Source organism: Schistocerca nitens, chromosome 1, assembly GCF_023898315.1.
Source record: "Schistocerca nitens isolate TAMUIC-IGC-003100 chromosome 1, iqSchNite1.1, whole genome shotgun sequence".
NCBI classification, from domain to species: Eukaryota; Metazoa; Arthropoda; class Insecta; order Orthoptera; family Acrididae; genus Schistocerca; species Schistocerca nitens.
In genome coordinates this window covers 532,108,565-532,124,945 of record NC_064614.1, presented here as the reverse complement: position 1 = coordinate 532,124,945, position 16,381 = coordinate 532,108,565, and the positions used below count along the sequence as shown (strand labels likewise).

Genomic DNA, 16,381 nt, shown 5'->3' with positions numbered 1-16,381 from the left:
AATGTCACAGATGCACAGATATTTTTCATCACATGTTGTAGGCTGAGGAAAGGCTAACCGACATTTATAGTATTTGGAGATTTAGATGAATGCGCTCGTCAAACTGTTCATTTCCGAGTATGGACTGAAAGTAAAACGAACGAACACTGAAGTAATGACGAGCATCATAAATTAAAGAGGCAATAAATTTCACATAAAAGCTGGGTACCATGAAGTAAGCGAAGTGAGGGACTTCTGCTACCTTGGGAGCAAATAACTCCGGTTCCTCTCAGACCAGCGCTGTCGGGCTTGGATGGGTCACCATCCGGGTCTGCCGAGTGCTGTTGGCAAGCGGGGTGCACTCAGCCATTGTGAGGCCAATTGAGGAGCTACTTGAGTGATAAGTAGCGACACCGGTCACGAAAACTGACACTGGCCGAGAGAGGAGTGTGACGACCACATGCCCCTCCGTATCTACATCCAGTGACGCCTAAGGGTGGAGGATGACACGGCGGCCGGTTGGCCCCGCTGGGGCTTCAAAGCCTGTTCGGCCGTTGCTTGTTTTTGGGAGTAAACATATGACGGACGGAGCAAGGAAGACATTAAAAGGAGAATCGCACAGGTAAAAAAGACAGCGTTGGGAAAGAGATATCTGTTATTACTATCACCAATCGGCCTTAATTTGTGCAAGAAACTTCTGAGAAATTACTTTTGGAGTACAGCACTGTAAGGAGGTGAATCATGGGCTGTGAGAAATCCCAAAAAGAGAATCGAAGCGTTTGACTTTTATTGCTACATAGGAAAGTAGAAAAACAGGTGGACTGGTAAGATACGAAATGACGTGGCTCTCTGCAGAAGCGGCGAGGAAAGACGCATGAGGAGAATACTGACTAGAAGAGGGGACAGGACGATAAGACACCAGTTAAGGAATAGAGGAATAACTTACATGGAACTTGTGGGTGATGTAGAGAGCAAGAACGTGCAGAGGAAGACCGAAACTGTAATACATTCACAAATAATTCAGGATAATGGGCGTAAGGGCTATTCAGAGACGAAGAGGTTGACACAGGAGATGAAGTCTTGATTAGCCGCATAAGACCAGCCAGAAGACTGATGACAGCAACAACAGAAAGACTTAGAGAAAGCTTTTAAGAAAATTGACTGTAACACATGCATCAAAATTCGGAACGCGGCATGATGAAACATAGGGAACGAAAGATTACCTAACACTTGAATAATAGCGAGGCTGCAATTATAATGATGAGGGGACATGAAAGTACTGGTTCAGAAGGAAGTGAGGCAGGGGTGGAGCCTTCCCTGATGTTATTCAATCTGTACAACGAGCAAGTAGTGAAAGATACCGAAGTATGTAGTCGAGTTAGATCAGGCGATGTTGAGAGGATCTGATTAGGAAATAAGATATTGAAAGCAGTAGACGAGTTGTGTTATTTGGCAGAAAAATAGCTGACAATTGCAAAATAGCTGACAATTGCCGGAGTATAGAGGCCATAAAATGCAGACTTCCAAAAGCAAGAGAAACGGCTGTGAAAAACAGACATTTGATTACAATGAACGTAAATTTAAACATTTATATTTTATAAAGGTAATTATATGGAGTGTAGTTTTGTATAGAACGGAGACATTTGAAATATAGTGCTACAGAAGATCGGTTAACATTACATGTGTAGAGCGGATAAATAATGTGGTATTAAATCGAAGCTGTGAATAAATAAAAAGAAGTGATTGGTTAATATGACACATCATCAAGGAATATTCAGTTTGGTAATGAAGGTAAGTGTGTGGGGGGAGAGGGAGGGGGAGGAGGAGGAAAGGGGGGAGAAAGAAGGGTAAATATTGTTGACGTAGACCATGGCAAGATCCAAAAATCGATTTAGATTGCAGTAGGTACGCAGAGATGAAGATTTACTGTATCACATGGCTTATTTCACAGAGACGGCATATTTCAGTGTTTCTTCCATTCCTCTCTATATATAAAGCACAGAATGCATCATGACGGAAGAGGTGTTAGTCATCAGGATTAACTATGCGTGTTCGTGCATGAGCGCTAGTTGGCCGGTTCATAGTCCTTTTGCAATGCTAGGCTTGATTATGCACTGTTGGTACATGGCACGTCTTAGGAACCACCAGTACCAACTGAAAAATGCGAACTGCAGTACGTCTACCTCGTATTTCAGTTTCATTTAATTGTTCAAATGATTGAAATGGCTCTGAGCACCAAGGACTAAGGACTTAACATCTGAGGTCATCAGTTCCCTAGAACTTAGAACTACTTAAACCTAACTAACCTAAGGACATCGCACACATCCATGCCCGAGGCAGGATTCGAACCTGCGACCGTAGCGGTCACGCGGTTCCAGACTGAAGCGCCAAGAACCGCTTGGCCACTGCGGCCGGCTCAATAATTGTATTAACATACGTGGGCCATGGATGAACCTTTACAAGTTCCCTCTTCATACGGAACAAGCAACTGCCAGGAAGTATGCGGAGTGTGATGTCTTTTTTTTTCTATAGATGAACGTTTCTTGTTTGCGCTCTGACCTTCAAACAATGTATATAAAATGTTGCTATCTTTTTATAACATCGTGTCAAAACTGGAATACGAGTGCGAGTTCATTGTCTTAAAAACTGCGTTCAGAGTGCGATTGTTTCCACTCCGGAATGTGTAGTGCGTTAAATAGAACTTCACTATAGAAACTAATCTACGCATGTAAAAAGCGAACAATTTCAGATCGTCATTTTTCTAAACCAAAAACTGACTTTCGCGTCATTTAATCTTGACGATGTAGCTTCATTCTGTTGTATATATATCAAGTGAAACTTATGACATTGTTATTTCTTCTTTCAGAAACTCATTTTGCAACAGCGTATTTTCTGTTTTCATTTTATTATTTAATAATGAACACAGAAATAAAGTCAAGAATTTCCGCCAGAAAAAATGGAAATATATGAAGTCATACACGCTGAATGCAACAAGAAGAGCACTAAGCTGGATCCCGGTAGTTTTAGTCAACTAATTTTAATACAACCAAGAAAAGCTAATACTCTACCTTACTGCATACAGGAGAAAATAAAAATAAATTATAGTTCTGTTGACGAACGGTTTCTGAGAGTTCACTGGAGGTGTAAGGGTAATTACGTATGAAACTGCTGGCCACGAGAAACGTAACACGAGGAGAAGAATGACAAAAACCATTGAGAGTCACTCCATTCAAATTCTTTTAGCCACAGGAGCGACAGATGCAGATACTCAGATCAGTTAGAGCAAGACGGCGTTTCCATCATTACGGCAAATAAAATTTTATTTAGTAACGTTATGAACTCTGATATAGCGCGCACACACACACACACACACACACACACACACACACACACACACACACACACACACACAGTATATCAGTTCTGTTCAAGAAAATTCCGCAGGCGAGAACGTTGGGAATGCACTCAACTTTGAACTTACGCTTGCAGCTATAATTCCTTTGTTGGCCTGAAGAATTTAAACACTATTTTTAAATGGTGAAATGAAGTAACTATTTACTTTTTTTCCTGTCAAATGGCTCGGAAAAAAAGAAAAACAGAGCCATGGCTACACAATGAAGAAGATGAAAAAGTGAGGAAGAAGAAAAAAAGAATACGTCACTGCAGAGCATGTTGGAAATTCCCCTGTAAAATTCTTTCATTACTATTCCTCCCTTATCCTCTCAACAGCCCACATTACACGTAGGGACTTTAGAAAGTAAGTAACACGTGTCGTTACTCGTTGAAACCATTGCGCAACAGGAGTGGCTCATTGTCAGAAGAGTGTCGTGAAGAGAGAGAGTTCTGCTGTGTTAATGGTAACAGGTACATCAGACTGCAGGCTGTCAAACGAAGTTATTACGGTCTTCCTGGATTTCCTGCCAGGTCTGTTGTCCTGTCCTGAACCTTCTATGTAATAATTTTTTTTTCTGCCTGGTGTGTCACTTGTATTATTTCTGCCTGCTGCAGGTCATCTTTTGCTGCATCTATCCATTTCGTTGTCTCTGTCGCACATTTATTGCTACTTTTAAAGAAATCCGTAATCTGGTTCCAGTCTTTTAATACACCCGTAGAACTGTGGCCTGAGTTTATTCATATCATAGTATTATTGAGATTGATATACTTTTCAATTTCCTTATTTGCTCTCTTACTGTATGTTCCTTCTTCATTATAATTTGGGCCTAAATTTTCCTTCATTAACAGTCGTTCTGTCTCCTGGATTTCTTCAGTGCCTCTGTTTCTGATTATAATGAGTGCTTCAGTCCCTTAAAGACATAATGGTTTGTTGGCTACGATCTAACGTGCTGGGTATTCCTTTTGTCAATTTTCTACTAACAATGAAAAAGAAAACTGTGCCTGTATTGAACAATCGAAAAAATTTCACTTCTTTGCATTCACGGAACATCGTCGCAATTATGAAACAGTTCTATAAAGAAATATGCCTAATGCACAGTTTACAACCAATACAGTATCCAAATTGAGAAACATGGGTGCAGCAGCTCCGCCTGTCTGTAACGCGATTTTGTAAACGTCTCTGTGCCACCGCCTCTTCATAGCTTAATAGAGGGCTACTGTTATCGTCTACAGCCGTTTGCGTTTCGCAGTTGACAGGTGACAAAAGCGCTGCCAAGTGTAGGGACTTACGTATTATGACTTGACTGTGTGAGTGTCCTGGTAGTAAAGAACAAATATATTAAAATTTCCCAATTTCACGCATGATGCAGCAATTTCTCACGCATCTCATTGTCTATGACGTCATGTTGTCATCAAGAATGTTAGACAGGTGTCTCTTACCCTCTCAGCGATTGTTGCCTGACAGTAAGGGTATGTATACCAAGTTTGGTTGAAATCACTCCATTAGCTTAAGAGAATAGATGGAACATACATACCTTTTATGATATCTATGGATTCATAAATGTTATGATGCAGTAGCTGAAGAGATGTAATTTGTCAGCTGCCAGCCTGCACCGAGGAGGAGGAATGTAAATGAAAGAAGTCTCTGGAAGAAGGTCACAGCAAGGACACCGAAAGGTTGTGTCAGAAGGCTTCACAAGAAAGACGCTGTACCAGTACCCATGAAAGTGTAACATTAATTCAAGTAGTGCTGTCATTCTTTCTGGCGAGTAAAAGTGGAAGAGCCCTGGGCCTAGGGAGGAGAAGCGCCCGTACCTGCGACGCTGGGCAGCTTCATGTTAGGTGGCGTCTGGGGCGGCGTGTCAGTCTGCACCTCGGGGAAGCCGGACGAGCTGCCTCCACCCCCTCCGCCGCCGCCGCCCCCGCCACCCCCGCCGTACGGCGCCGTGATGAGGCCGCCGTAGCGCGAGTAGGGGGCGGCGGCGCCGGCGGAGGAGGCCGGCGAGGGCAGCGCGAAGCTGTTGATGGCGCCGACGGGGGCGGTGGCGGGCACCAGCCACGGCTGCTGCGCCGCGGGCGGCGGCGTCTTGCAGGCGGCCGTGTCGGCCAGCGACCAGATCTTGGGCTTGGTGGCGGGCAGCGGCACGCCGCAGTCCTTGGACAGCTCGTCCTTGAGGAGGCCGTGGTGGCCGTGCAGCAGGTGCTGGTGTGCGTGGTGCTGCTGGTGCGCGTGGTGGTGGCGTCGCTCGTCCAGCTCGTCGTCCTCGTCGAGCGCGTGCTCCGCCTTCACGTGGTGCAGCCCGTCTGCGACACACCAGCCACAGCCTGCCTCACGCCGCCCCGACATCTCTACTCTACTCCTTATGCTATCTAGCATGCACTACCCTAGTGGCGGAACCCCGGCAAAACAGTAATTCTAACCATCCAGGTGTAACAAAGGTTAGAGGTGTTAAATCTCAAATGCTACTCCCCGCCTACGTCACTAACATCAGGGTGACTCTAAAAATAAGTTTTGCACCACTTGCGTGTGTGTGTGTGTGTGTGTGTGTGTGTGTGTGTGTGTGTGTGTTAAAATTCGAAGTGAGCAGGGAGGAAGAGAGTAAGACTTCTGAAAATTTACCGTGAAATAAAAGCCAAACAAGAAGTAAGGGTCGTCTGTTCCGATGAGCACATCTTTGCACATCGGTGAAATTAAAATCTGCTGGAGAAGCATTGCAACGTGCTTGGACCTTACTTGGCACGGTTTCCAGAAGGTGGTCGACACGTTGCTGTTCAGACTTGTCCCGCTGCTCAACGGCGGCCCTTCCGAGGCCATCCAGCGTGTGAGGTGGGTTCTTGAGACGAGACATTGTAGGTTTCAGTTGGTCAGAAGCACGCTCAGTAGCGTTCATTTCAACATATCACAGAACATTAGGTCGGTCCCTCCTTCCTGAAGGAAGGTGTTCAAGAGACTGTCTATAGAGAAGAAATCCAGCACCAAAATGTTGCCTGTAGGGCTGTTGGCCAAGTTGAAGGATCCTGTCCCGATACTACATAGCCTTCCAATTATGGTTGATAGTGAGAAGATGCGTCCAACATCCGAACATGACGTTCTTATTGTTGTGGGCTTCATTCTGAAGACTGCTTTGATGTAACTCCCCCAGCTAGTATATCCTGTTCAAGCCTCTTCATCTCTGTGTAACTATGGATTCTAGCGTACGTGATATCAGCCAACCGTGTGGTTTTCCTCCACCTCTTGAACGTGTGGGACTCAATACGTGAGGTCTCCATGCTCTTCAACGACGATCGTAGGGCTCCAGAAAAACGCTTCATTCGTCAGCACAACCCGAGTCCACCAACCGAAGTACATTCCCAGACGTTCTCCTGCCCTCCTCCCTCGCAGATCGTGGTGCTAGATGATGTGTACTGTTGCCCGTAATTGGCGCCTTGAAGCCAGATTGATCGTGTGGAGAAGGAAACGCACTGACTAGTTCCAAAATGCCCTCACACCTGACTTCAAAAGGAAGTAGCAATTCTTTTACATTCTTCTCAGGATACCTACGAGCCATGACAACTGCAACAGCAGCTGGTTAATTAAAAATTGCGTTGATATCAACGTCATAAGAGAGGGCGTTCTAGCTTAGTTGTGCAAGAATGGCCTCTCGATAGAAGCAGATCAGCTTTCTTATGAAGTTGTTTAGCACATCCATGTAAAATCAAAATCCGGGAAGAGCGAGAGGAAGTTTTTACAGGCGGGTACTTCGAGTCAGATACTGCACGTGAACGTCCACAGAGTAACTTAGGCCAAACCGTCTGTTTGCCGGATGCAAGTGTGGCATAATAAATTTAAAATAAATTATGTGCAGCCGATGACATTTTAGTAATCGCAAATGAAGTTTAGGAGTTTCGTGAGAGCTACAGAGCACCGAATGCATAAATCAAAGCTATTGCTCCATCTAAGGCCTTGGAAGGAAATCTGTCTGGATAGTTTAAGAGATCTTGTAACTGCCGGGCTTCTCCTCAGCAGCCGCCTGTGTAAGAAAAAGGCAAGCGTAAGGTATGAGGAAAGACGGGCCACTGCAGACGAGCGCCCGTCACGAGGTGGGCCGGGCTATCTAAATGAAATGCGCCGTCTCCATTAGGGTTATGGCGGGGCTAATGTCGGGCCGCTGTTAATCTTGCGCCGCGGCTAACGTGTAACGTGCCGAGACGTGCGTGCCTTATTAGGCTAAGCGAAGCTCCTCCTCGGCGACACGCTGACACTTTAAATAAGCGTCTGCCCCGCTGTCGCCCGAGGCGCCTACATCATCCCGTAATTAGTTTTTATTAAGTCGCGGTCCCGGAGAGACCGGCGCGTGCATTGTCAGGTCATTTCGTTTCGTATTCGTGTTTGCCATATCACGGCCGGAAGGGCAGTAGCGAGCACATTCCTTTTCAACAATACAGTTTATTACTGTCAGACACTCGCGTAAAAGGTTCAGTAGCCCAACCGGTTTCCACTAATAATTCATTTCCATTAGCCCTGCAAAAATTTAAAAGAAACATGGGGCTCTCCTACATAGTCTTCAGGACTATGGGAAATGACTTTCACTCCATTTTAAACAATTATTTGTAAGTTCATTGTATTTCGAATCTTCGTCTAATACTGCTGTTTCTTTGCATGTAATTCACAAGTAAAGTTTCTATACAATTATATACAAAGACAGAGCAATCAAATGTAATTCCTTCACTCTACGCAATTTCTGCACAACCTAACATATTGTCAGGAAACGGGAGACCCCTTAATCAGCACAGAAATTGTACGAGCCGGCCGTGGTGGTCTAGCGGTTCTAGGCGCTCAGTCAGGAACCGCGCGACTGCTACGGTCGCAGGTTCGAATCCTGCCTCGGGCATGGATGTGTGTGATGTCCTTAGGTTAGTTAGGTTTAAGTAGTTCTAAGTTCTAGGGGACTTATGACCACAGATGTTGAGTCCCATAGTCCTCAGAGCCATTTGAACCATTTGAAATTGTACGTCAAATTAAATGGATGACATTTGTTCAACTTTTATTAACAGACATCAAGAAGGAGAAGGAAGAGCAAATGCGATGAAGAGAATGCGCACAGCGAGAATTTCTACATCCAGTGTTTCTATGATATAAGGAAAGACCAGAAATAAGAAAGCACCACCCGTTAAAAAAATAAATAATTTCACTGACAACTCTATAACCGAAACACGATGGTATCAAAATGCAAAGAATTGAAGATAGAACGCTATCATTTGGTATTCTGTCCATATCGCAGTCAAATTAAGGTGCTCTGTCTGTGAGTATTAGAAGGACATAAAGTCTTTAGAGAGGTAGAACAAACTCCGATGGTGGAGGACGTTGTCTGCGGCTTGATTTTTGAACTACCCATACAAGGGGTTGAAATAATTTAGGGGAATCCAAAGAAACTACAAATCAGCAGGACCCGACGGAGATTTGAAATCAGATCCGTGACAATGTGACAATACGAAAATAGCAATCAGTATCAGCCTGTCAATTATTCAGAGTCTGCGTCAGTGTTTCGTGCCCAGAAAAAGCACGGATCTTTCTTCTCAAGATGAATCCGTGTAAGATACATTCAACGAAATGGAAAAAACTCAACACGCCAACTGGAACGGTGCATTATTTTTACTAACTGGCAGTTATGAGACAGAAAAATGTAAGTTGCGAATGCCACAAGAACCATCCTTCGTAGTCGTATATTTTGATGCGAACAATATGTCGGCTTATTTTCATTTAAGGAAATATCAAGTATCCCCGGTGTCCAAAATAATAACAGAATTCAGACGCACAAGCAGACAAAAATACATTTATTTATCCTACGACAGAAGCAGGCGAAAAAGTATTTTTCTATTTCAATCGGTAGAGAACGAGCACTATCTTCGTTTCAACTGAGCCAAGACATGGGGGCAGATGAAGCCGCACAAACTGAATAATCTCCGGACTGTTTTATGGAACAGATAAAAAAAACACATGATGAGCAGTACGAAGTTTGATGGGGCAGTAAGCAGGTGCTTTGGTGGAACCTAGTTCAGTGTCCAATCGTGTACGGTAGAACGGTGGAAATGCGTTTCCCACATGTGATCAACGAGCGTGGACTCCAAATCGCTGCCCGCATCTCGTGGTCGTGCGGTAGCGTTCTCGCTTCCCACGCTCGGGTTCCCGGGTTCGATTCCCGGCGGGGTCAGGGATTTTCTCTGCCTCGTGATGGCTGGGTGTTGTGTGCTGTCCTTAGGTTAGTTAGGTTTAAGTAGTTCTAAGTTCTAGGGGACTTATGACCACAGCAGTTGAGTCCCATAGTGCTCAGAGCCATTTCCAAATCGCTGAGATAGGTGTACACAGGAGCTGTGATAACAGACAGCTCCAGTTACAAATATTCGTGTTTTATTTTATTCCACCATGTGTGGATTACTATCCACGCAATCAGCGAAGAAAGGAATATGCGTGCAACAATAAGCAGAAAAAGGAAAATGATGATAAGACTTGTTTAAGGCATCAACGATTAACTTCCACTGAACTAGAGGCGCCTGTGAACCGCAGAATCTGGAGAGGAATGTAAGCATCAAATAACAGATGAAGCAGAAGAGGGGAAACTGTAGTGCGTCACATGGAACCAATTAGGAGGTTTAAGGAAAAAAAAATAAGTGCAGGACTTCTTATCTTCCGGTGAAATTAGCTTCAGGAAACCATAGCGAAGAAGGGTAAAACGCGTAAAGCTCGAGAAACTTGCCAGGGGTGATGAAAGGACCATTTATTGATTTTATATTAGTTAACAGTTCGGAGCATAGAACATCACCACTCAACGTTCACATGGTTGAGCATAGGATACAATAGTTGACAAACGTGATATACCAAATGTAAGTTTTTGCCTTCATGCTGAGTATGTAGTACTGCTATGCTTTTATGTCGTTAGTGAAGCTTTTTGTTCACCGTGTGTTGCGCAATGGCTGAATTTTTGAAGTAATTTAATCTGTAGTCAATGGTGGGTCCTCAGGAACAGACTTGTGTGTTGGGTTGGGTTGTTTCGGGGAGGAGACCAGACAGCGAGGTCATCGGTCTCATCGGATTAGGGAAGGACAGGGAAGGAAGTCGGCCGTGCCCTTTCAAAGGAACCATCCCGGCATTTGCCTGGAGCGATTTAGGGAAATCACGGAAAACCTGAATCAGGATGGCCGGACGCGGGATTGAACCGTCGTTCTCCCGAATGGACTTGTGTGTGCCTGTCTGTTACTGTACTATTTTTCTTTAAAACAACAATAACAAGTGGTTGGACTATCGATTTTGCACTGCTTGGATAAAATGAAGAAGTGGTTCTCTCATCGGCTCTGAAGGTTCCTTGTGTTACGCTTATTTTCTCCTCTTATCACCCATTTTCTTTGATCCGCGTTTTACATTATGTAACATACAACCTCTTAGCGACAGCAAAGCAATTTTTTACGAATTCATTTCCCTCACGAGCAATGGAAATGATGTAAAAAGCTGAAGACTGATCCGCAGGACCAAAAATTAATTGTGTAATATAGAGTAACACGGAAGTTTGTGAGAAAGGTACTGCTTATGTAATCAATATAGTCACGCCTGTAACTGTAAATCATTGATCAAACTGAAGTAACTGAGAAGGTTTTTCTGCATTATTAACAATAATCTTTAAACCATCTTAACACGAAGAGGAATAAGAAAGGCGCGGAGTTTACCCTTCAGTGCGAGCTGAGGATTTTTCGGCAACATTACAGTTTGTTATCGCGTACATGGAAACCGTCGTACCAAACAACATGCGATAGTGCCTTGGTCGGCTCCTGTAGGTATAATGTACCGTCCGCCATGCCACAGCCAGAGCGGCAAAAATAATTTCAGATTAATCGCAGTTCCGCGAGGCGCGGCGTGCACCCCGTTAAGGCCTCGTTGCAACCATATCGCCGGAGGGCACCTTATACTTAGGCCTTTATCGAGCGCAGGGTATTGGCCGGCCCTACAACACGCTCATTACAGCCGACAAGATAAAAGTACAATTTGGTAATTTCTTCGTCCGCCTTGTTTAGCGGACGCAGTAAATTCCGAGCGGCCGTGTTAGCGCCGCTGTAGCCAGGTACGCCCTCTCGCCGACCTCGCATCGCGCCCCGTAATTAAAAAGCGCGATGCAAATTCGCGGCCAATTAGCATGAGAATTACCGGCGCGCCGCTCTCCGCCAATCTGTAGCTTGCGGCCGAACAGCCGATGAACTGCACCCAGCAGCAATGCGGACCAACAGCTACAGAAGACACAGAGAGAAAGAAAAGGAACGAGTAGGGCGTGTAATTGCAGAGAAGAAACAGAAAGGGAAGAGTAGAATGGAGAGAAGAAAAGAGCGGAGCGGACAGAAGAAAAGAGCGGAGCGAACAGAAGAAAAGAGCGGAGCAGACAGAAGAAAAGAGCGGAGCAGACAGAAGAAAAGAGCGGAGCAGACAGAAGAAAAGAGCAGAGTGGACAGAAGAAAAGAGCAGAGTGGACTTAAGAGAAGGAAAGAACAGAGCAGACAAAGAGAATAGTGGAAAGGAGATCACAAAAGAGAGAAGAAAAGAGCAGATAGGATTTTCAGTTCTGACTTGACTTAATTATTTGATAAACGAGAGCGAGAATAGCGAAAACAGAATTGCATTTATAACAATGCCAAGACTGTGCCAGGCCGGAAAACACTTTCTTTTTCGTTGTATACCGGTAAGGGACGAAATACAAACGCAAATGGTGAGGCGTGAGAAATAAGAGTGATTACATATGGTAGTGGACTGGAAAACACAAAATAAAGATTTCTGAATTTTTAACTGTAATGTTTATACTCCTCTCCTCTTTCCTCATCTCTTCTCTGCACCATGTTTCTCTCATCTCATCACTTCTCATCTCTGTCCAGATCTTCCCTGTTCTCTTTATTTTGCCCTTTCTTTTCATCCCCCCCCCTCTATGTTTACTCTCGTTTCTACTCTTTTCATCCCTCCTTTACACCCCTTTCCTCTCTCCTTTCTATTCTTTCATAAGAAAAGAATAGAAAGGAGAGAGGAAAGGAGTTTTTACAGGAATACATTACTTAATTCCTTCAGTTTTCCAGTTTTTTTTTCTCATTGCTGCCACAGTAATTTCTACATTAATTCGTCGTTTCTTTTCACTCAAACTGTTACAGACGTCTGCTGCCTTCGCCATTTTATCAATAACTGAGGAGAAACCGCGCGGAAAGTAAAGCCTCTCATATGGTAACAGCATTGCTCTTAAACGACTTGGCATCTATTGATTGCATATGGTGCTACATTTTTATTCGTGATAGTTTGACCCTTTCATACGTTACTGGGCTTGAGCCTCTCACAAAACTACAGAATTTCTAATCATGGCACTTGGAGCCTTTTTTATTTCAAAACTTCAACTGGACAATGTGTTAACGGTACGTATAGTTTTTGTTCCATTGCTAGATTTAAGAGGTGAAGTTTTCGTATCAGTTCTGCATGCGTTCATTGCAGTCAGGACAATAGACGCTGAAAATATAGATACCCTAGGGTTTCTCTCGTGAATGTGCACCGACAGTTCTCCGCGACTGAAGCCTGAAACGTAGATGGCTCTTCAGCACAGTGATCGCAGACTTACTGCGTAAGAGGAAACAGGACAGTGCGGTACACTTTTTTGAGTCATCAGCCTTTTGAGTGGTTTGATGCCACCTGCCACAAATTCCTCTCCTGTGTCAAATTTTTCATCTCAGAGTGGCAATTGCAACCTACGTCTTCAACCTCCCTGACGTCTTAACAGATATGCTACTGTCCTGCTCTTGTCAGTGTTTCCCATACATTCCTTTCCTCATCGATTCTCCGGAGAACCTCTTCATTCCTTACCTTTCCAGTCCACCTAATTTTCAACACTCTTCTGTAGCATCACATCTCAAATGCTTCTGTTCTCTTCCGTTCCGGTTTTCCCACAGTCCGTGTCTCACTACTTCACAATGCCGCGCTCCGAACGAATATTCTCAGTGGGGTACTGAGAATCCCGGAAGTGAGGTGTCGGTTCTAGAACGCTCGTGTCGTGTTTTGTCGGAGCCCTTCAGCCCTCGTGACCGGAGCGCCGGCCTCTCGCAGTTTTCAGGAGCTCTCGCCGGCTAAGTGAGAGGGAATTGGCGCGGGCGGGCCGCAGCGGTTGCGGCAGACCGCGCGGTCAGCCGCGGCCGCAGCCGCCCTCCGCAGCCCCATAACGCCGCCATACGCCGGCTGTGCGCAGGCGCGCCGCCCGCAATCAATGGTGGCGCCAGTCAGCTTGCTCCGGAATTGCCGCCGGCCCAGCGCCGGCGCCAGCCCGCGAGCCCGGCCCGTCTCGTGAATACTACAGGGCCGCGACCCAGAGACACTCACGGACCGGCACAGCAGTCCGCTGGTACTTTGGTGGCGACACGTGTTGTTTCCCCAGTGTAGTCAAATCCACAGAGGAAATTAACTCCGGCAGAGCATTCCGCGAGCGACAGTTCTGACATCATTTTATCCCTGATACTTATGGCCGAGCAATATGAGACCGTAAAGGGTGCAGTCTAGGTTTTCATTATCACTTGCAAAAAACAGTTTCATGTTTGCAGCTACATGTCTGTAGGTCGACATCAGGTTTCTCTTTGCAATCGAGGCGGATTTTTTATAATCATTATTTTATTTTGAATTTCTCCCACTAAACGAGACGAGACGCGGGACACATGTTTGACTCGAATTCTGGAGGAACGGACATCAAGCCCCATTCAACCGTTACTACGCAGATTTACCACAGAAGGCCCTAAATACTACGGGTGAATTCCAGTATGACTCTTTAAGCAAGGTTACTGCGTGATTCCTCTGCAGTTCCTATCAATGCGAGGTAGACGACAGGACGTTGTAATGTCTATCTGCCTTCCTTCACTGTAATCAGACTCCGGATAATTTCTGCCTACCCATTTCTCACCTCTATTTTGACCTGTGACGCAAATATGATGTGGCGTGTGGCGTTACAGGCATACAAACAGAGAGGGAGAACAAAAGACTAAGAATATTTACTTTGTCTCTTCTCTTCATGTATAAAAATTTAACTTCCCTCCTCACTTGTGCCTGTTCTGGCTAATCTAAGGAACTATTGCACGGATTTTGATCCCGTTTCGACTGATAGAGTGATTCTCAAGGAAGGTCATGTATTTAGTTTTACAAATACTTTGTGGAAATTGACTGAAATAGAACAAATTAAAGTATGCTGCCACTGTGAAAACGAAGGCATTGGTATCTAGCGGTACAGCCGCCGTAATTCCAGACCAAGGCGACGCTTGAGTAGAATCCGCGTCGGACCTGGTGGTCTGTCAGTTAGGAATGTGCCTGGAAACAAAGGTCGCGGGAACGAATCTCAGTGGGGTCAGAGGCGTTTCACTGTCTTTTACTCTAACATTTACTCTGACATTTACTCTAAGTAATGTGGGCATTCCCCAGAAGTGGAACATGGTTCTATACGGCTTCATTTTTCGAGAGCTGACACACAGTTGCTCTAGGTGATCTACTGGTAAAGTGTGTGCATGATAATGTAAACGTCGTGGGATCGAATCTTGGCAAGCCGTATTTTTTTATCACCTCTCAATAAAATGGAGATTCGCCGCAAACGAAACATGTTTCGGATTCCACGTTCAATTGCAGGTCGTCATTTCCCCGTTGGATAACGGGCTAGAGACCTAACGCGCCGAAGTGACGTCCGACTGAAACGCTTACACCAGACGTAGAGCCACACGAAGGAATCTGTACATACACATATACGAGGTGCATTCAAGTTCTAAGGCCTCCGATTTTTTTTTTCTCCGGACTGGAAAGAGATAGAAACATGCGCATTGTTTTAAAATGAGGCCGCGCTCATTGCCAATACGTCCCAGAGATGGCAGCACCGTACAGCAGATGAAATTTTACCGCCAGCGGCGAGAATGAGAACTGTTTTAAATACTTAAAATGGCGACGTTTTCCTTACTTGAACAGCGTGCAATCATTCGTTTTCTGAATGTGCGTGGTGTGAAACCAATTGAAATTCATCGACAGTTGAAGGAGACATGTGGTGATGGAGTTATGGATGTGTCGAAAGTGCGTTCGTGGGTGCGACAGTTTAATGAAGGCAGAACATCGTGTGACAACAAACCGAAACAACCTCGGGCTCGCACAAGCCGGTCTGACGACATGATCGAGAAAGTGGAGAGAATTGTTTTGGGGGATCGCCGAATGACTGTTGAACAGATCGCCTCCAGAGTTGGCATTTCTGTGGGTTCTGTGCACACAATCCTGCACGACGACCTGAAAATGCGAAAAGTGTCATCCAGGTGGGTGCCACGAATGCTGACGGACGACCACATGGCTGCCCGTGTGGCATGTTGCCAAGCAATGTTGACGCGCAACGACAGCATGAATGGGACTTTCTTTTCGTCGGTTGTGACAATGGATGAGTCGTGGATGCCATTTTTCAATCCAGAAACAAAGCGCCAGTCAGCTCAATGGAAGCACACGGATTCACCGCACCAAAAAAATTTCGGGTAACCGCCAGTGCTGAAAAAATGATGGTGTCCATTTGCTGGGATAGCGAGGGCGTAATCCTGACCCATTGCGTTCCAAAGGGCACTACGGTAACAGGTGCATCCCACGAAAATGTTTTGAAGAACAAATTCCTTCCTGCACTGCAACAAAAACGTCTGGGAAGGGCTGCGCGTGTGCTGTTTCACCAAGACAACGCACCCGCACATCGAGCTAACGTTACGCAATAGTTTCTTCGTGATAACAACTTTGAAGCGATTCCTCATGCTCCCTACTCACCTGACCTGGCTCCTAGTGACTTTTGGCTTTTTCCAACAATGAAAGACACTCTCCGTGGCCGCACATTCACCAGCCGTGCTGCTATTGCCTCAGCGATTTTCCAGTGGTCAAAACAGACTCCTAAAGAAGCCCTCGCCGCTGCCATGGAATCATGGCGTCAGCGTTGTGAAAAATGTGTACGTCTGCAGGGCGATTACGTCGAGAAGTAAC

General features: G+C 45.2%; 1 protein-coding gene across 1 annotated transcript in view; it reads right to left on the bottom strand.

Annotated features, from left to right (window-relative positions):
* LOC126259537 (homeobox protein araucan-like) overlaps positions 1 to 16,381 on the bottom strand; it is a 320,746-nt gene that overhangs the window by 1,978 nt on the left and 302,387 nt on the right. Inside the window, exon 5 of the mRNA XM_049956455.1 lies at positions 5,188 to 5,676. Within this exon, the coding sequence (XP_049812412.1) occupies positions 5,188 to 5,676 (489 nt within the window). The remainder of the gene's footprint in view (positions 1 to 5,187; positions 5,677 to 16,381) is intronic.